The 21,201-nt window shown below is 40.7% G+C and overlaps 1 protein-coding gene across 1 annotated transcript; it reads right to left on the reverse strand.

Moving 5' to 3' along the window:
- Window positions 1-636: 636 nt before the first annotated feature.
- LOC130703794 (calbindin-32-like) lies at window positions 637-15,874 on the reverse strand. The gene is made up of 12 exons (XM_057525253.2): window positions 15,642-15,874; window positions 9,803-9,994; window positions 6,371-6,456; window positions 3,763-3,852; window positions 3,436-3,522; window positions 2,762-2,818; window positions 2,538-2,621; window positions 2,411-2,466; window positions 2,204-2,249; window positions 1,931-1,987; window positions 1,468-1,539; window positions 637-919 (listed from the first exon to the last, which is right to left on the reverse strand). The coding sequence occupies exons 2-12, from the start codon at window positions 9,972-9,974 to the stop codon at window positions 767-769; spliced, it is 960 nt and encodes a 319-aa protein (XP_057381236.1). The 5' UTR covers window positions 9,975-9,994; window positions 15,642-15,874; the 3' UTR covers window positions 637-766.
- Between the last annotated feature and the right edge of the window lie 5,327 nt (window positions 15,875-21,201).

A 21,201-nucleotide genomic window follows, 5' to 3' on the forward strand; every position in this document is an offset into this window, starting at 1 on the left:
TTTCCTTTTAAAGTAATCCTTTATATTAATACCCGATTATATTCAAAAATTTTTTTCTGGTATCGCATTTTTTGTTGTTGAATGTTTCAAAAAGATATCACGTTAAAATTTGACTACTTATAACGATTAGAAGTCCTTGATTTCCAACAGAAAGAAATAACTAGAAGAAAAGACTGGTTCATTTCGCTTTCCTTTTTTAAATTTTGTATATTTAAACGGTGTGAACCACCGATTTTTTCTTTTTGTCTTCTTTTTTTTTCTTTTTTTAACTCGCGTATAACATGAAGAAACGAATTCATGAAAGAGGAAGGAAAATAGTAGAGCCACAGAAAGGAAAGCAGACAATAGGGAGTGATTCGTTAAGAATCTACTAGAGATGATTTGGTTAGAGATGACAATTTATTGGGAAAAAATTGGAACAAACGTGGTATAAATAGGGGTAAAAATTACAGATTCCCAATAGACTAGTAACAAACGTCGACCACTGGTTTGAAATTTTGCTCACCAACAAGCGATGCAATGTAATACTACCTTCAAATAAATACTCAATCAAAATGAATGTATAGAGTCGAATTCCACTCCTACTGACTTTTCTGGTCAGCGGTAGCCAATATTTTTTACTTTTTTTTTTTGCTCTTCTCAGATCCTTAAGAATTGACTCACGAGGGGCAATACATTGTAAATGGGAGACTTTTTTTTTTTTCGTATTCATTAACATCGTTATTTGATGTCGTACGGAACTTGTCGTGAACGTTTTCTCTTGCCTCTACTTGGATTTTGTTTCATCGTCTTGGCTATGTTTGGACAATGCCAACAAGATCATGGTAAGCTCCTTCTTGCTGATTTTCCCGTCACGGTTAAAATCGCAGCCACGAAGAATAGTCTCTTCAAAGTCCAGTAGATCTTGGGCGTCATAATCCTGCATGGTTCAATTTCATACAAAATAAAAGACGTTAACAAAAAAGAAAGCAATAGCAAATAGCTTGCTTACGGAATTTGCATTCATTATAATTTTTTGTTTGTTTTATTTGATTTTTTAAAAAGAGATCGCAGATAGCGCTAAGTCCATGACCATATGTTATAGCGCCAAGTCCGACAGCTATTGAGAGGGTGGTATGAGCGCTTACTGTGTGAAAATTTTAACGATGCGGGTAAAAGGTAGATGAGTTGATTGGGTATGGAGAGACACAGACCTATGACTGAATGTGTATGAGGTAAAAGACCAAAGCGAATTGAAAGGGATGCCCTCATTCATCTTCCTAGCGAATTAGACCGTTGTAATAAATGAGCGTGAACTCGTGAGCCAGTCGTTGTATAACCCGCCATCCAACCAAGTTGCTCAGATCGTTAGCAATGCAATTCCAGTTCTAACTTATGTCTCAACGTCAATGCCCCTTTCGTCCGGGCATATAACAGCAGAAGATAATCAAGCATAATTGTCAAATATTTATTAACCCTACAACTTGCCTTTTTCACCAGTTCCAACAGATCTTTCAGGAATCCACGTAGTTCTTCATTCTCAATCGTTCCGTTATTGTCCTGCGATGGGAAAAACGCGATAATTTCAATTAATTTTAAAAAGCAGACGTACAATAAAGAAATAAGTTCAGTATCCATATAAAATCAGCTTTAAATAGTGAAAGGAACTGTTAGTATGAAGTGCAGGATCAGCTGAATCTTCAGTCTCCTCGACAGCAATGTCCACGTCCAAGGGATACCCAAACTCATCAGAGTGGCTTCCGATTCTCAGGATTCGGGACGACAGAGCAGACAATTATAGAAGCGGGATCAAGCAAAAGGAGCTTCGCCACGAAAATACAACATCACCAACGCGGTGGTCTTTGGAGTGAGGGAGGCAAGGGTGGTTACGGTCCGCAAACGCAATGCGACAGCACTCCAACAGCTTATATAAAACTTGCTAGAAACTTACCCTGTCATAGAGGGCGAAGACTCGTTCGATATCATCCTTGGAGAGCACTGTCGGGCCCTGTAAGCGTCACCCCAGGCGTGAGCAATGAGAACGATGTCAGGAATGGCAGGATATCCATTATATATCGGACATGAAATGGACGAAAACGAAAAAGGGGGAAGAAATAGATTAATACGTGTCGTTACGCATTGATGGATAGTAATTTACTTTAATCGGTAAATAATCAAATAGAATGCACGTCATTTTTTAAAAATGATATAAAAAAATCTTTACCTTAAAAACTTGGCGGCAGAGGAAATTCTCGCGGACTGGAAGCAGCCTACATACAAATAACCGAATATTTTATGATATAAAACAAAAAACAAAACAAAAAGATAAATAAATAAATTTTAAAAAATTGGGAAACTATTTCCTTTTCTGTCGTCTAAAGAATTCATTTCAACGGGAATGCCTAAAAAAGAAACGAGAAATAATTCATACTTGGACATTTCGGAGAGCTGGAGCTTTCCATCTCTATTGGCATCAAACACTTGCAACTATTAACGTGAAAAAAAATATTAGAATTGGAAGTTTATATGATTTTTTTTTTGGTTTAGTCATCGCTTACCATAGTATCCGTGTATTCAATCAACTTATCTTCGGTGACCTCTTTCTCACGCTGAGCCTCAGTTAACAAGTCGCGCAGGAAGTTCTTAATTAAACGAATCATAGACAAAAAGCACACGCAAAAAAAAGGGAAACGTTCGAATTAGATTTTCGTTCAATAAATTAAAGAAAAAGATCAATGACGCAGTCGATGTATACACGAGAGTAAACAGCGACGTGACCTACTTTCAATTCGTCGGCTTCGATGAATCCGCTGCCGTCAGAATCGTATTCTCGCCAGATCTGTGTAGCAGACAGACAGACAGCGATGCTGTTTAATTAACACACACACACACACACACACACACACACACACACACACACACACACACACACACACACACACACACACACACACACACACACACACACACACACACACACACACACACACACACACACACACACACACACACACACACACACACACACACACACACACACACACACACACACACACACACACACACACACACACACACACACACACACACACACACACACACACACACACACACACACACACACACACACACACACACACACACACACACACACACACACACACACACACACACACACACACACACACACACACACACACACACACACACACACACACACACACACACACACACACACACACACACACACACACACACACACACACACACACACACACACACACACACACACACACACACACACACACACACACACACACACACACACACACACACACACACACACACACACACACACACACACACACACACACACACACACACACACACACACACACACACAATAATTCGCCTTGTTGTCAGCTTGTCAGTTGTTCCCATTACGTTTATTGTTACCTTCATGAACTCGACGCTGGAGTCGAGTGGATTGTCGAAGCGGAAAAGTAGCAGAAAGTTCTCCTCCATGGGAAGTAGTTGGGCCAACTATTTAGAGCGCACGTACAATCGAGTTCCGAGAAACGAAGACAATCAAAAATGTAAAGACTATTGTTATTCCAATTATAAGGCAAACAAAAAAAAGCATGTAGAACATCCGACTAATGATACAAAACAAACGAAGCACGTTCGTTTGGCAACAAAAACATGCTCATCGTGTTACGATTGAACCAATCATGCCATAACTGTCAATCTTCGCCCAGTAATCGCGACATGCGTCATGTGTACCTCGCGAATGTCGATTTTTCCATCCTGGTTGTCGTCATAAGCTTCCATGAAGCACTGCTTCAGTTCGGCCAGCATGGCGTCCGATACGACCTACAATCAAGCGAATAAACAAACAAAACCAATCAGTATAGAGAAAAGCAAATAAACATAAACAGACGCTGCATATAACAGGGCCAATTCTCCTTCATCAAAACATACATGACATTCTATCGATTGGCGTTTCGTTTTCGCCTGTGCCGGCCAAACAAATGAGGTCGTGCGCTATTTTCACATCAACGAATCTGGCCGAACGAGAAACGTGAACAATAAGACAAACATACTATGCGTTTAAAGCAGGTACAAGCCCATGGTCGTGTCAATCCGCTCTCAAATTTGACATCGTCACACGTTACACGAAGTAAAAAGCTCGCGCACGCAAAGCAGGATAATACGATCACCCAAAAACAACAACAATTTGCCAGTGGTGCCACTGATCGATCGTCAAGTTCGATACAATGCCATTGCGTGTCGTTCACTGTAGATTTCGTCGATTGACAGCAATACATTTATATGATCTACATATCCATTCTGTTCGGATGGCGATGGCTATCCGTCCTATTGGTGAGTGAATTTCTTGTTTTGACTTAACCCGTTCCAGTTGCTAGTTTTGGTTCTTTCAGACCTGTCCCGCTGTTTTTATAGCTTCAAGCTGTGTTTCAGAGCATACACAGCTAAATGATTGATCATTCTAAGGTCGAATTCACGCAGTGCAGGCAACAAAATTTGGCTAAATTAGAATCTATAATTTTGGATCCATAGTGAAGTGCTGCAGTTCCAGGTGGGCTGTCTAAGTAAATTCGATCAAACGGGTCTAAGACGAAGTCAAGCGTTCACTCCTGATGCACTTAACGTTCTGAGAAGTGGAAGTGTGAGGAACTCTTTTTTTCTTCCAGTTCTACTTTTGTTTTTACGGAATAAAAAAAAATATCTTTTTGGCGCAGGCTGATTGAGTTATAGAACACATACAACAGAGTGGACTTGAGGTCCTTGAGCACCCCAAGGGTCGAATAATCAAAAGCATAAATAAAAAGAAAGGGAAAAATAAAAAAATGCGCAGAGAGCTACAGCATAAATATTGATTGTAGAGTCATGTTGAAATGGAAAATGATCTCCCCAAGGCGGATCCGCGTTCTTTAAATGTAATAAACGCAAAAAAAAAAAAAACACACATAGATGGCAACGAACACGACATGTCAACAGATATAAACTCTGCATGCGCCGATATCTCGGGCTTTTTATTCACGAGCCATTAAAAACAAGCGTGCAATAAAAGTCTCCTGGCCAACTATCGACTTGCATCTCACCGCCGACATTCAACCTCCCCCCCCCCTTTTCTATTATTATCATTTTTTATTTTGTTTTGTTTTTCTGTCCCTTTTTTTGGGAGGTTTAGCCTTACCCACTAGTTTCATCATTCGAAGCATTTTGGACGCTGTCAACGACCAGTTTGATAGTTAGTGAGCCCGTCTGCTACGCTATTACTGTATATGGACACGCATGCACCACGCATCGATCCACGCTGCTTCCTACCCAGTCGCTTTAGGTGGAGGGGGAGGGACCTGTCAAGTGTGTGGACCAAGTTTCCAGGTTTTCTCGATATTTTGCCAAACTTGGGGAAAGAATGTTACGTGCCAGTCGTGCAACTACTGTACTTGGCAAAACGGAGCTACCCTCTACTCGTGTAACAGCGATCCTTCATCACTACATCGTCTTCCACATTAATGCTCTGCAGTCCAGCAATGCAGGTCTGCTGGTAAATTGAGAATCCATCTAATAACGATGATGAAGGAGCTCACAAACGACGAGGACATTGAGCGCAGGGAAATGCCGCAGAAGACGAAGCAAAGGGCGACCCTCCGCCGGGCGTATAATGATAACTATGACTATGATGTAGTCAGAGCAACCATGAATCGAGTAAAGCTTATTCTACCACTCACACCAATGAAATACGATACGTGAATACGTAAGCAGTCTATTTTGCTGTGTCATGCCAAGTCTTGGCTATCAACTTTTCGGGGCAAAGATATGCTAATCTTACGAGGGCGGATGTCAAAAGGACATTTTGCGAATTCGTAGGACCCGGGCGTATTGTTTTAATCTTTTGTACGGATGAGAATTTTTTTTTGAGGAAAATTGACATCAAAAGTTGAGTTGAAAATCTTCTTATTCTGCATAATGATGGTCCTATTTGGTATGCATTTAAAAGTCTATTGGCGGCAGCGGCAAGGAAATAATTCAGCTGACAAGAAGTATAGGTCTTTTTTTTCGATTCCGCTGCAAGCCTCGCAGCGCCGTATTATGCAAATTGCTTGCAATTGAGTTGTCCCTTCCTTGTCGACAGGAAATTTGGGTTTAACTTTCCCAACGGATATTTTACCGGTTGCGAGGCCTTTCAGATTTTTATGCAAACGTCATGGAAAATTCAACTTTGTAAATAGGGTGATTTATCAACGTCTAAAAAAGAAGTCGGTATTGCCTGCTCAACCATCCCCAGCGATTCCGACGCTATAGAAGCATTAGACATGGATACGTTTTCGCATAGTAATGTGAAGAAGTTAGTTAGACTCACCTCGGGACCGACATCCAAGACATTGACACTGGAAACGAATTCGGCCAGGAAGCCATCCAGTTCGGTGCCTTCGATGTAGCCATTACCTAATGTTTAGAGAGAGAGAGTTAGGTTCACTTTGCATCATTCATAATAGAGTAATGTACAAAATGTAACATTTATGTAACAGTCTGGTCATCTAAGGTGTTGATTCGAGGAAAGCTATAGATCATAAATAGAAATCGGGCAGCGGACAGAGGTCCGAGTTATGCTCAGCCACTATTATTCTTTGAAAAAAGAATAAATTTGTATAGTAAACAAAATTGAGAAAACGAAGAAAACACATAGTCGGCATCCGCTCATAAATAAAAATATTACAACGAGATAAAATGAGTTATAGGCATTGGTACAGAGCGGAGCAGTGTGCTCTCATGTTACGCCAAGCTTCTTTTGTGTTTTCTTCTCCAATAAAGGAGAAAATTTACTGTCCATCTATTCAAAAAAAAAAAAAAAGAAAAAGGTAGAGAAAGCTGAAAGACTTAACGAACGAAGTGCGTTGAATATATGGCAAAACAGCGGTGCCATTTGGGAAGCCTTAAGCTTTTCTTTTAGGGGTAGTAAATGTTGGCGCTAATAGGCACTCGCAATACTAATAGTGGCAGTAGTTACTTATAAAAAAAGGAGCATTATACGATTTGCTATCAAGACGCACAGACAAAAAGTAAAAACACTGCCCCTGTCGGGACGCTAAGAGCCGGCCACTAAAGTTTTCAGGAAAACGAAAAGCCTTCATAATTTGGTATGTTTTGGCCAGCTGTCGAGTGCTTCTACAATTTATGCAGTCTATACAAATGCATCGCGTAAGCCACAAAGCGCAAAGGGAGCAAAAACAAAAAAAAAAATATGATGTTTAATAGGGAGGAAAAAAGGGAGCACTTTGATAGACGTATACGCAAGTGTACGGCCAGAACACGCTTGATGATGTAATGAGCAAAAGGAGAGCAAAGTTCATAAGAAGAACCAAGCGCAAATGGATCTGACCCAATGATTTTATGATGATTTTAGCAAAGTACTAATCACCGGCTTTGCCACGAAAATGAGAACGATCGAGTAAACGCGCGCAACAATAAATCATAAAGAAGATAAAAAATAGTAGACGGACTAGTGATGAAAGTGTCTGACATTGTGTAGATGCGATGGAGAAAAGCCCAGAATTGATGTCCGTCTATATCGAGCTATTTCCACGAGCCTTTTGACGTCAGGGAATTGCGTCTTTCAAGTTATAGGTACCACCAAAACGAATAAATTTACGTACATGTTACGAGCAATCATAGATGTGGCGTGATGCTAGAATTCGAGCTGTTTTTTTTTTCTTATTCCGGCTTACACTTCCGTTTTGAATAGTTTTCTTTTTTGTTAACAGCACTTCCAGTGAATTATCCCTCGCTAGGATTCATGTATGCTGTTACATGCTAGTCACAGATAACAGCATTGCAACAAAACAAGGCGACAGAGTAGTAGAAATAAAAGGGAACGACTCGCAATTGGATAGGGGCTGTAAAAATTGCTCGTGACTGGTCAAACATAGCCGTATAGTGTCCGTAATATTTTGCCTCTTTTTCTTTCCATTACGTGCCGTTGGGTTTGGCGTAATATAACGCATAAAGAGGAAAGCGAGCGACAACAGCAACAAAAAAAAAAGGGAAGAAAACAGAGTAACACAGCTCTATAGACATATACAATGAACGAGTGGCTGTTTTATCTTTCGGTTCCGTGTCTTTTTTTCCCCTCCCTCATCTCTGTGAATGTTAGCTGTTCCGTAAGCCCTCGGTCGTTCAACAAGGACAGGCCGAACGACAAGACCCCGATATAAAAAATAAATAAAAGAAAGCATACATAAATAAATAAAAAATAAATAAATAAGATGGCAATGGCAACAATAGCCCTTCTCGTCTGTCTCTCCGCAATGCGCCAGCATCCCGTGCTCGAGGAAACGCGCACGCCATCCCTATCCCCCTATCCCACCGTCAGGCTCGTCATTTTGAATAAAATTTCATTCAGTCTCTCACTCTTCTCTCTGTCTATTATTATTCGTCTCTTTTCTTTTCTCAAGTTCATTTCTTTTTTTGCTGTCCTCTTCTTTTTTTTTTATTGAACTTTAGTGCACTTCGTGCGCGTTTGGTCGTGTGCCGTTCCTTCTCGCTCACAGTTTCTTTTGTTGACTTAACTCTGCGCTGGCTCTCTTTGATTCTCGTATTCCCTTTTGTGCACACTACAGAAGAAGAAGAAGGAGAAGAAGAAACAAAGATAAAGATATACATCAGAGAAAGGAGATGAAGGTGCGTTTTCTTTTCAACCTATTTGACATCCGGAGCACCGCGGGGAAAATATCAACTTTGCACGCAGCGGCCCGTAATAACCCGACACGTACGTTGATCTCAGTTCACGTACGGTTAAGAAATCACTGGCGCTACTTTCTTTTAAGAGCACGTCACGTGCCTTTTGTACAACTGGCGTCATTATAACAATACACGTACAGATTCGCCATCTTTCATTCAATGAAAACGCTCGCAAAAAAACTTATCAATTATTTCTTTACCCCCCATTAAACTGACTTAATTACGGATAGAATGGAAGTGGTTCTACACGAAACAAGGCAAACGGTTCACTATTCTTTTGTATCGTACAGATCTATAGTCATTGAAGGCCTATCGGGAATAATATCGCCCTAGAAAATTCGCACATGACAGACAGGGGTTTGCATTTTGCTTTGCGGCATGAACGAGAAATCCCGCAATGGCCATCAAGAACAAGCGGCTCGATAGCAGGTTTTGTGTATACACAGAAGACAACTCGTGAAAGTTAGTTTATGGAGGCGGGTAAAAGGCAAAAGCAATCGGGTCGCAATCACGATGTGGGCCAGCAAAAGTTCACCGAGAAGCTCCGACCAACTATGTCTCTCTGTAATTGAAGAATAAAGTTGTTTGTGCCAATGCCAAGTCCAGTGCAACGATTTGGCTCTGGTTATTGGCTCCAATGTCGCTTTTTGCTTGTAATGCGCTTATTGGTTCCACAGAGTTTTTGTTGTTAACGGGTACCCCGCAAATAAACTAAAGGATTGCACCCATCAGAAATGTGACCCGCTCTCCCATTTCTGCGCTCTTTTTTTTTTTTGATTTTACAAGCTTTTGATTGGGTTGATGAAGCCAGTAAAAACAGAAAAACCACGACGTTTCATGGGTGGAGTCGAGTTGTTTGAAACCGTGACTGCCCGCCGTATAAAGCGCCGTTAGGTAAAGTCAATATAGAACGCAAACATCCTGACATGTACAACCGGAGACAATTGAAAAATATATACAACATACATATATAAAACAAAAGGGAGCCATGTACATAATAAATGTACTCGTACGCAATCTATTGTTGAACGATGGTCAATTGTTGGATTATTACCGTCCTTGTCGTAGTGGCTCCAGACATCCATGAACTGGTTGGCCGACAGTTTGGTCAACTCGCGGCTCTCCGGATCGCGGAACTGGCGCATGAAATTGGTGCAACGGTCCAGATTGACTCGAAAATTGTTCTTCTGCTGGGCTGCTGAGTTCTTCTGATTGCCGGAACTCATCTTTTGTTTTCTTGTTTTCACTGCCGATAAAAAGATAAAACTATTGTCAACGCACATAAAGGCAAAACGATTAAAGTTTAATGGCGGTATTATGACTTATAAAAAGAGAGTTAGCTATCACACATCAGGGCAAGACAGTTTACCAAGAATGAGGGCAGAGTGGGACGTACAAAAAGGTTCTGCAAATGATGCCATTTTAATAATTCAAAAACACTCGTGACATATGACGTTTCGTTTTATGTGCCCACCGTCTAGGGGAAGCAAGGAAGAAAAATTCATTCGCGTTTCCTGGGAAACCGAGAGCTGTCAGAGCTCATGGCTAACTGGATTGCGAGCCCAGGAAACTGAAAACAAGGCCATTTTTGAATAATAACGCAATAAGCTACACTTTATCACAAAGCGTGGGACGCGAGAGGGACAGACAAATTGACAGTTGTTTGCTCGTTTAACAGCGAATCGATCTAAAAACGGATCAAAAACATAAATTGCCGCAAACTGACTCGATTTTTTTTTTCGTCTAAAAATATATCTATATATAAAAAAACATGTTGCATCGATCAAAGTCTTGGAAATCATAAATCCCTGCTAACGGTTTGTAACGGTAGCGCATAAATAGCCTGAGGGAGTGTCTTCAACGTCATCAGCAACAAAAGACTGATGATAGATACCGTCAATTACTTTTCGCATCCCAAACAGTTCACCGTTATGTTTCTTTTTGGGTTTCAACGAAATCACATAAAATATGCCTTTGATCAGCAGAAGATGACTCAGACGGAGCTTTCGCAAACTCAAGTTAAAAGGCGCACGAGGGAAAAAAAGAAAAAGAAGAAATAAAATTTGGTAGTATGATTAGCTTATATGGTTTCACAATCGTCTAGCCATTATTGCAACGTTATTGCTCTTCATATAGCTCTTGCAGCAGGATAAAAAGTGGGGGGTACATTGTTGGTGAACGCACGCATTTCGTGTTCCACTTTTCCTCTTGACGACCCGCTCCACTGAGAGCCTACGTTTGCGTGTTTGTCCAACGCCAGAGTTTCGCCCTTTGTTGCTTTCGAACTTTTCCACCTTTTTTCTTTTGCAAAAGTTTCTCGTTTAGTTGCGTTGCAGATTGTATGTACTCTCAAACTAACGGTGCCAATTCAAACACTAGGCGTCTCCTCTTTTCCCCGTTTCTTTTTTCTTAATTTTCATATTTTTTCTTTCTTTATTTGCTTGACAAGAGCGCAATTTCTTAGCTACAGTCCGATCGCCTCTAGCGTGCTGCAGGTCTGTTAAAATGGGCGTGTCCGTTGTTGAGTCGATTGTTCGACGACAGAGCCCGCATAAATTGGTGTATTTATTTGTTCCGTGTTTATTCGCATTGCTTTAGCGTTCGTGTAAGACGCCCAGCGATCTTGCTAGCCCATCCGAATAAGGATCAAAACTCAACAACAAACAAACAAACAAACAAAACAAGTCTTGCAAGATCGAAAATATATATATATATAAACGATTGGTGCTAGACAACCGATAGAAGAAACCTTTGTAGAGAAACAAAAAATCAGGGCTAGCAATAGCGATGGCCAATATAGTTAAAGATGTTGTACGTACGATAACGCCTACGAACGTTGAGAAGGAAACTGAATTCAATGTTTCGACCATATGGGGCTTTAAGGGTGGTCGAAAAAAAAAAACGAGAGGAGGAAAAGACTTTGTCCGTTGAACGAAACACGCGAGCTCTTCAACGCAAGACGAACAGGACCGACGTGGGGCGCGCGTGCTACAACATTCACGTTGGCTCACGGTGATGAGACCTCGCCAGCCAACTAAAGCTCGAAACATGCAACAGACTCAGAAGATTTCATAGATTTTTAGGGCACTTATCAATGGGTAACACGAACTTAGCAGTGGATTGTACACCTATGAAATAACCTGATGAAAGCTTACGTTACGCCGTAAACAGTCAATGTTAAATGGAAAAGCATTTTGTTCTCTTTCTGTGCATGCGATTAAGACGTCCGATTACCAGAGGTGAATGGCGATTGATCGCAGTCGCTGGGCACAGATCGCCCAACTGATCAATTCAAATACTAAAGCGATAAAAATTGATATCGAGACATAGAAATGATATCCCTTTACCGGCAGTAGACAGTATAGTAAGGGTAAATGTTTCTTTCAATCAATATAACTAAAGCAAATAGCACTCACGTATTCTATATCTACGTACGCAAACACACGAGCCAATGAAATTGTAAACAAAAATAAAAATAGAATCAACCAAATTGGGGAAGTTGAAACTCTAGTCTTTCAGTTCTTTTTGCTTTGACAGGAAGAGTGTTATTTTCTGATAGACTTGGAAAGAAAAAAATAAATAAAATAGACGTGATGATGAATGGGAAACCCCTTTGGCCATCTATAGGTCTTAATATATGCTGAAGCCGATAGCTATAGGGGCGAAAGAGGGATGTTAAAGAGCAAACAACAGACAGCATTTCTTATGGATGTATCCCCCTCGTAGTGGCAACGGCGTGATTCCATCTAGCACAACGACCATGCTGGCCTCCTTGACACAGCTGCTGGACGGGTGACGGCCAAAGATGATTCACGCCACTGCCGTTCGGCCTCGCCCATTTTCCACGCGCACACATTTGAGGCAGGCCTCCCCTACGCATCAATAAATTCATCTGCCAGAGCAGCAAACACACATCGTAGATGGCACAAACGGGGCGGGGGAGGGGGGGGGGGGGATGTTTGTGTGGCTGTGGTGATTTTCGGACGCCCTCATCTTTCTTTCCAGCTCCCTCATATTCTCGTCTATCATCTCCCTTTCATTCTTTTTCCCCATCTTTTATCTTTTCCGTACGGATAAGCTTCTTGTCCGTCCCTTAACAATCTCTAGCTCTTCCCACCCGTATAAATTGTGAAGCGCATCGTCCATCTGATTTGAATATCCGTGTACGTTACATTTCACTGACATACATCAACAAGACAGAGCCACAAAAGTCTGAAATAATATTCACACAGTCGGTGGACAATTATTCCCACACTAGTCTTTAAAAGAAATACGAGCTTGACGTTAAAAATTCACTGACGTCCTCTTGGTTACATTTGATTTGTGTGGCCAAAAAAAAAAAAAAAAAAAAAAAAAAACGAAATAAAAAAGACAAACGAGTCACGCGAGAAACAGAAAGCAGAGCTCGCCATCAGTTTACATAGCCTGTGTAGACTCGGCTGCGGACGATTTAGAGTACAGAGTCTACATAACAACAAATTAAATAATTCAACAGCCAGACCACCACCTGCTGGGCTGCTGGCGTGCAGGCCCGTTCAGCCTTCAAATGGACGGCCCCCGACGTGTATAATGGAACAGAAAAGTTATCGCCCATATATAGTATAGCCGTACGAGCGTGCGCGCGCTCATTTCCTACTCCATGACATGCGAATACGATGAGGGATACACACAAAAAATTTATTTATTATTATTATTTTTTTTAAATAGCGTATTTGATGCATCACAATGGCGCATTGCTATGGTGATCTATTGTACCCCGGTAGGCTTTCAAGCCACTAACTTGGTCCGTGTCCATTTGTCACTCCCCGAATTTCCTCGGCCAAACAAAAAGTGTTTCCTCCGGCCCACTTGCATAACGCAAAAATCCAGCAAGTGAACGACGCCCGTTCTATTTTTTTTTTTTGCACACATAATAACTAACAATTAAGTCTAGCCGTAAACATAGACATATAGCAGCAACATCAACACGTCTATTAAATTGAGCATTTTTTACGATTACAACTCCATTTTGCTTAGGGTGAAGCGAATGATTTGATCTCTTGCTTGTCTATATGCGCATATTAATTGAATAAGAATCAACTATTAATAAAAAAAAATAAATAATGGAAATTCAAACAGGAATGCGTGATATAGATCGTCATTGGTTAGTAATAGGCTGCCACGTCTTCCGGAACGGAGCGGAGAGTGACGTTCGGTAAAAGCTTTATAGCTGCATATCAGCGTAATAGGTTAGGCTGTCAGCATTACGATACCATCTATTTGCATAATGCCATATACACGTACGAAAACGAACAGAAAAAAAAAGAAAAGGGAGTTGAACTACCCTTGTCGGAGAGACATGTCACGTCATGTTGCGGCTTTTTACTTCTAGTCTCAAAGCATTGAAACGGAAGTGGCGCTATTATTCTCCGAGGAAGTTTTTGCTGTCTGTCTGGTATACGCAAAAACTATTTTTCCTCGTCCCTCCCGTCCACATCTTATGCAATGTCCAACGCCATATACAGTTGAGTATATAGACAGCGTGCCACTGAAACTAACATGGGATGTATATGGCCGGTACAATAGCGACTACCGAACCACCTAGACGCGCGCGCTCGTGCGGTATTGTGTTACCTTTCGGCAACCGACACATTCGCTCAAGTTACGACAAGAATTCTTTTCTTTTTTTTTCTTTCTTTCTCTTCTTTGGACGAAAGGTAAAGAAAGAAAAATAAAAGTTTTCGGTAGTCGTGTGTTATGTATACTACGTACTACATCGGAATATAGAAAGGAAGTTACGTGTACACTTGGTGGACGCTAGTTTTAAAAGGAGAGTACAGCAACTTGAGTTTTTTCCTTTTTTTTTTTAAGTTAGAAAGATGATTGGCCACTATGGTAGGGGGGAAGTAAAGTTATTCTTTTGTAAATGGATGGCTACTTTTGTGGAATTAAACAGATAAAAAAAAAAATAAAACGTTTTTTGCCCATTGTTCGTGTGTTCCAATTCTTTATTCGATCATCCTTTCATTTTTCTTTCATGACTTCCAATCTTTGGCGTGCATGATCGAATCACCACGACTATATAACTTTGGATGCTCGTCTCCGACACATGTCTCGTTTCCTTTTTTTTTTTTTTTCTCTTTGGCAACTATACGGTTGGCTTTGTTGGCCCGTTCCGGCACCCCCGCAAAGATGGGTGGCCTTAATGGAACCGTACGATGAAGGAGATGGAACACAGCACGTCCTCTTTTATTTTACGTTTTTTTTTTTTTTTTTTTACAAGCTATACACACTAAAAGCGGAGCCAACGTTATATTATACAGAAAAAGGACGTGGCGGCGTCGAAAGCCAGTTGCATCGTCACACAATTGGCTTTTGGGGGTCGTGATTAGACTTCAATTAACTTTTAATTTCACGTCAATCACTGCCGTACGTATAGTTCCCTAAGAGACGGACAATACGCAGTGCATTGAAGATTTCTTTCTTTCATCTTTATTGTAAGAAGGGAATACTAATTAGTACTGGTAGCACGTTGTCTTCCTCGAACGACGCTCTTATTTCTATTTTTTTTTTTTTTTCTAACGGAGAAAATGAGAACTGAAGAGACCGTGGGAAAAAAAAATGGGAAAGGAAATGGGACCAGCAACTTCGATCGAGATATAGGTGTGCTTATTGATCCCAGTATAGACAAAAGGAAAACACTATACCGTCCATCAAATAAATAAAACAATACTCCCGCGTCCGCTTACTCGAAGTGTACCGATTTTTTTTTCTCGTGAATTCCAGTTTATGCACAAAGAAAATTCGTAATTGGATCGCATCAAAAACGAACCATTTCGCTTTAAAAAGCTTAGTAGGCTCTAGTCTAGGTCTAATTTTAATTTTCAAAGTCTAATATTAATTACTCCACCTACGTTTTTTTCTTTCGTTTGACGGTGATGAAGGGCAACAGTCGTTGACGACGTGAAAGAGAGACAGAAGACAGGCGTCGTTGGCGACGAAGATGCAGTCAACGAAAGGCCTTTCAAACTACTGACGGTGCGTGGGTGGGGAGCAAAAAAAAACGTGAAGGGAAAGAAGAAGTAAAAATTGTTTTTGGGGATGGGTGTGCTGTCCGGTCGGTGGCGGGAGAACGTCAACTGAGCCGGCACTGTCGGACGTCCCACACCTTTAGCATTTTTTTGGCCAGCTTTGATACATTTCTCATTGTGTCTGCGTGCGCGTGCAGGCTCCCCCCCGTTCACGTTTCTCTTCGGCCTCTCTCTCTTACTACAACAAACACAAGCGCGTGCTCATGCGCGATGCAGCAAAACAAACGGCAGATGCTATCGCCGCGTATTCCGTTTCTAACTCGCAACTCTATGGCGTTCACGGTGATATATCGTTATCAAAATAACCGGCAATGTACACAACGGTTGGCACTCACTCGATCACCAAGTTCTATAACGGAGTCATTCTCTGTCGGGCGGTTGCACGGCCGTGTTTTAGCCGGAAACACGAGCGCAATTGAAAAGGAAAAAACAGTTCAATGAAAAAAAAAAAAAAAAAGAAAAAGGGGATCCAGCTGAATGTTTTCAAATGATCCACTTGTCTCTAGTGTGCAGTCTTTAAAAACGGGAGGGTCCTCGTGCACGGGAGAGAGACTGCCCCCCCCCCCCACATTATCATGAAAAGGAACACATAAAGCAGCGGTGTTGGCGGTACGTATCGATCACAATTCGGCGTGTAGATAGCGCAGGCTTTTCAAAAGAGAAGGGTGATACATTTTCAGTGTAAATAGATACATACGCTAAAGACATAGAACAGCTATTGACGATGGCTTAGGACAAACACACGCTGAGAATGTTATTGCGGTCGTGCTTCCCTTTATTCAGACGGGATTAAACGAAACAAAATAAATAGACAGCCGGTCAAAGCTGGTTGTTTTCTTTGGTTAGCGGTTTATAGGGAATTCGATCCAATCACGGACAGGAATTAAAGTTTCACTTAGCGACGGGAATTTTCTCTGAAGAGTAAATAAGTATTGGGACATCGATGCAGCTGCAAGGGCCAAATGATACAGAAAAAAAAAGGTATCGTGTAAAAACGAGTGTACGAACCATCTGTGCGGGATGTTTGCTTTCACCACGTCTGCCATGCCCTGGCAGAAACAAGGTCTTGTCAAGAGAAGGGATAACAAGGGCACCTGATCTCGGGTTCTGAAACACACGACCCCGTATTCTTCCCTTTTGATAGTTTCCTTAGTTTTTCGGATGAAAACGAAAGCATCAACACTTTTAACGAATCTCGTTCAAATCAATAGCCGTTTCAGCGTTGCTATGGGCTTCATCTGTTTCTGTTTATTTACGTGTACGCAACCGAGAAAAAGAAGGAGAGCTAATCAACTAGCTCTTAGCATTTCAATAATTATTCCTTTTCATGTTTTAATCAAAGTTTTTGGAATTTAACTGGCAGGCAGCGTACGTTTCTTTCTTTGATTTGTCGAACTATGACGTCTGTCTGTTCGCGGAGGGGCCGCGTCGATCTAGTCGTGCGACGGTCACATCACGAACGTCAAACTTCATTTCGAATCGGATGTTTGATGTTGTTTTCCCTGGTTTATCTAAACGACTGTAGAGAGTACCTACTTAGAGATAAGTCTATACAGCTATATTCTATCCAACAAAAAATCGAAATTGAGTTTTACGCTCACACTGCACCCTCTTCCGAAAGTATATGCTATTTATGAGAAGCGAAAAATTAAATTAAAAAAAAAAAAAAGATGAAGTTTCGAACGTTGGATCGCTCTGTCCGTTTTCTTTCTAGTTCTCAACGATCGATAACATTACGAGGGTGAACCAGCTTGGGCCGCTATTTTCTTTCAGTTTTTTTTTCTCGGAAAGTTAGGTATACAGTCTTTACATCCATAAAAGAAAACCTCTGCAACAAAACCATTGGAAGCACGAAAACAATAAAACAAAACAAGAATTTCACCGGGCTACCGCTAGTGTGTCACCGTTTAAACATCAGTTTTTCTTCAGCGCCGTCTTGATGGTATATATTCATGTATTCGTTAAAATGTGTGCGCACGGGGGCGTTGGTCGTTTCCGCAACGGAAGAAGGATATGGCAAAACCAGCGTTTTTTTTTTTTCTTTCTAAAAGCCATTCGAAGTGGAGGGGCTCAGCGTTCGGCGATCGAAATGTTATGCAGAGCTTCCGATAAAGCAACAACGGACGTGAATTCTTACTTAATCTAGCGGCGGAATAGGCGGAATAGTGCTCATGAAAAAAGAAAAAAAAATATGAATTTTCAAAACTCTGATCCGATGTTCGGCGGCATGGAAAAAAAAAAATTCAATGGCGCTAAAGTCTGCCAATGGCGATTGGAAATCAGTAAATTCAATAATGGAATCATTTACAGTTCGCTGATGATTCCATCTAGAATCCAATCCTATCAAGGCTTTCAAAAGGGTATTCACCAATATTTTTGTATCCGTACCAATGTCATTTTTTTATGATCCTTTTCGGTGATCCCCTTTTGCCATAGGTAAACCGAAAAAAATGAATATTGAATTTTAAAAAATTCTAGTGGGAGGGGGAAATAAAATCTGATCCATTCGGAAGAGCTCAGCGACCTGAAAGTTGAATGTCGAGCGCAAAATACCTAGAAAAATAGATGCGTCATAATAAAGTTTGCAGACGAAGTTATGACAGAACGTTTACGTGTGAGTCCCTTTCTTTCTACTACGTATGACGGGAGTATAATTTCTTATTCAATCGGCACGAAAGCTATTTGCATTTGAAAACGACATCAAAATTCAAGTCGGATCGATTTTTCCATTTAAAAAAAATAGAAATTCGAAAAGCAACGCACACAAACAAAAAAAAAAAAAACTTTGACCGCAAAATTATTGTGTAAAACAAGGAACGCATGAGATAATGTGCAAATTAGTTCCCTCTTAGATTCAAGGAAACACGCACGTGCGCGGTGTGCGTGCGTTCGTTCAAAAACGAATTGCCGACACCTTTTGAAAAATTGGCGCCGTTTGGACCACCGCGCAAGACAATCAGACAAACCCTACAACAACTTTGCCTACGCGATCAAAACAAAAAAGAAACGGAGAATGAATGAAATCAACAAGCGAAGTACAATACTCAGAAAAAAAAAGGAAAAAAAAATATAAATAAATAAGGGATAACGATTACGTATTCAAACAACTGACAATCGGTTACGAAGATGGAAGAGCCTCGTCAAATGTCGAATCATAAATTTTCGTTTTTGTTGTTGTTGTTCTTTTGAACATCGTCCAACAAGGTATACGCAACATGTTCAAACAAGTAGGGACGGGCTTTGCGAACTTCAATCAACACACGTCGTAAGAGTAATAATATAATGCGAGCGAAAATTTATAGGCAATCATCATCAAGAAGAAGATCAAAAATTTCGTTTGTTCACATGGCAGTTATCCTTTTATGGTTTCTTTTAAGGCCCATCATAACGGTGCTGATGACACATCGACACCAACGTTCCCGTTGTCGAAATGATGTTACAACGATCGTTTCGCAATATGACGCAGGATGAAAGAAAAAAAAATGAATATTTAAGAGTAAGAATTCTGTCATCGACGTCCCATCGCGGGAATGTGTTTGTAGGTGGTCGAACTAGACTTATAAATAGATCCATGTGGTACGAGAGACCGTCAACTTTATTGAAAGCTTCCGACTGATGTAAACACATGTCTAAATATACGGCACAGTTATTGACACGCGGGAAAAGGCAAAACTTGAAACAAACAAACCAAACGTGACTCATTATCTTTCGACGCGCTGTGCCACCATTTTTCAAAAACAATCCCCGTACGCCGTGTTGATTTTGAACAACGTCAATAACCGTTAATAAGTCTCTAGTGGCAAAACAAACACAAATCCAAACATTTACTCACCTATGCTAATTCAAAAATACTCGCTCCAACCGGAATAACAGATAGATGCCCCACCCTTGCTATCTCTTCAACCGACGAAAAAAGAAAAGAAAAAAACAGGCATTCCAATCTATAATCCTTTAACCCAAACTGTCATACTTTTCCCTTAAGGAAATGACCTGTACACAATTCTGGAGAAAATGGCTCCTCTTTTTAAGGTGCTATTCTTATGTTATCTCAGTTCACCGATCGACACCGAATGTCTTCTGGCCTGTACGCAAACAAATAGGCCAACCAAGCGCGCAGGGAACCCCACTTATGGATGGAATAACATCGCTTTTTTTTTTTTTTTTTTTTTTTTTAACAACCGGCTTCCTTCGTTATATCCCCGTAAGGGCGCTAGTCCCGCAGAGCTTCAACGAAAGACGCTAGTAGTCTACTATTACTAGAGTATGGCCTATACAATCAAGTGCTACCATGAATGGTCTTTTCCCCCGGTTCTACAACAATCGAATTCGAGGTAGGTCCTATTGCAGTCGCGGTTGCTGCTATTACCATTTGATTGATATTCAAAACAACCCGGTGGGCCATAAAAAAGAAAAAAAAATGAACGGGAAAGGCAAAGAAAAATGTTTGCCTTCATAAAAATGATTAACAGGCATACCAGCAGTGACACTAGTGACGAATGTCAAGTTCATCGCCTCTTCCACCTGGAACTCCGAAGAGGTTAAAAAAGATAAAAATGGCTAGAGAGAAAAGTGCATCCGATTGAACAAAAGAATGCCGGTTACATCTTTTGCTGATATTCAATGAAATAACGCTTAATTGCTGGCGTTTCAAATGGATGGCAATTTCTCACGGGCCTTAATATCCGTGTGATTCTACATCACGTAAATTTAAATGAAAACGTCAGGTTTAAAAAGAAAACAAATCGCTTTTCCTTCCCCTGTGCACACACCCCCCCCCCTTTTTTTGGGAAATTTAATTTTTAACGCTACCAAAACAACTTGTGTACATAAGCGAAGAAGGAAAAAGATAATTCCTTTTCAGGGATTTCGGAACTTGTATGACGGGTGGCCACCATCCGGGCACAGGTGGGCGACTAACAGTGAAAAGAACCTGATTCAGGTGATTCATAATTCAGCTCTGTATATGAGGTCGATGCTGATGCGGATACAATTCGTTGAATGAACTGAAACGATTTAAATAAATAAATCGTTACCAAAAAAAAAAAAAATAAACATCAAGTCCCGAAATAAGAAAAAAATAAACGATACCTCAAAGGCTACTGGTCCCTAACATGCATCAAAGGAGGGAACAGTGAAGACCCAATATGCATAGCAAAAAGGTAAAAAATATCAACTTAGAGAGGAAAAAAATATTTAAAAAAAAAAAAACGACTTTAAATCAGCTCAGTCACACTTTCCACCAGCACTCAATGGAAGTGAAAAAAAAAATGTTTTTTAGTTGCATACCTTGGCTGTTTTAATAGACAACACCGGGCAGGTAATTTTTTTTTTTCACTTTATCAGAAAGAGTTGGGACTTACTAGGCTTGGGCATAGTGGCAACT

Source organism: Daphnia carinata, chromosome 7 (genome assembly GCF_022539665.2).
Source record: "Daphnia carinata strain CSIRO-1 chromosome 7, CSIRO_AGI_Dcar_HiC_V3, whole genome shotgun sequence".
Classification (NCBI taxonomy): Eukaryota; Metazoa; Arthropoda; class Branchiopoda; order Diplostraca; family Daphniidae; genus Daphnia; species Daphnia carinata.

Bases quoted from the DNA above. Each gene is read 5' to 3' on its own strand.
- LOC130703794 (XM_057525253.2), bottom strand. From the start codon at position 9,974: ATGAGTTCCGGCAATCAGAAGAACTCAGCAGCCCAGCAGAAGAACAAT. The intron at 3,853-6,370 runs GTGAGTCTAACT...GCTTGATTGTAG, and splicing joins TCTTGGATGTCGGTCCCGAG to GTCGTATCGGACGCCATGCT. The intron at 2,819-3,435 runs GTAACAATAAAC...TCTGCTACACAG, and splicing joins CCAGCGTCGAGTTCATGAAG to ATCTGGCGAGAATACGATTC.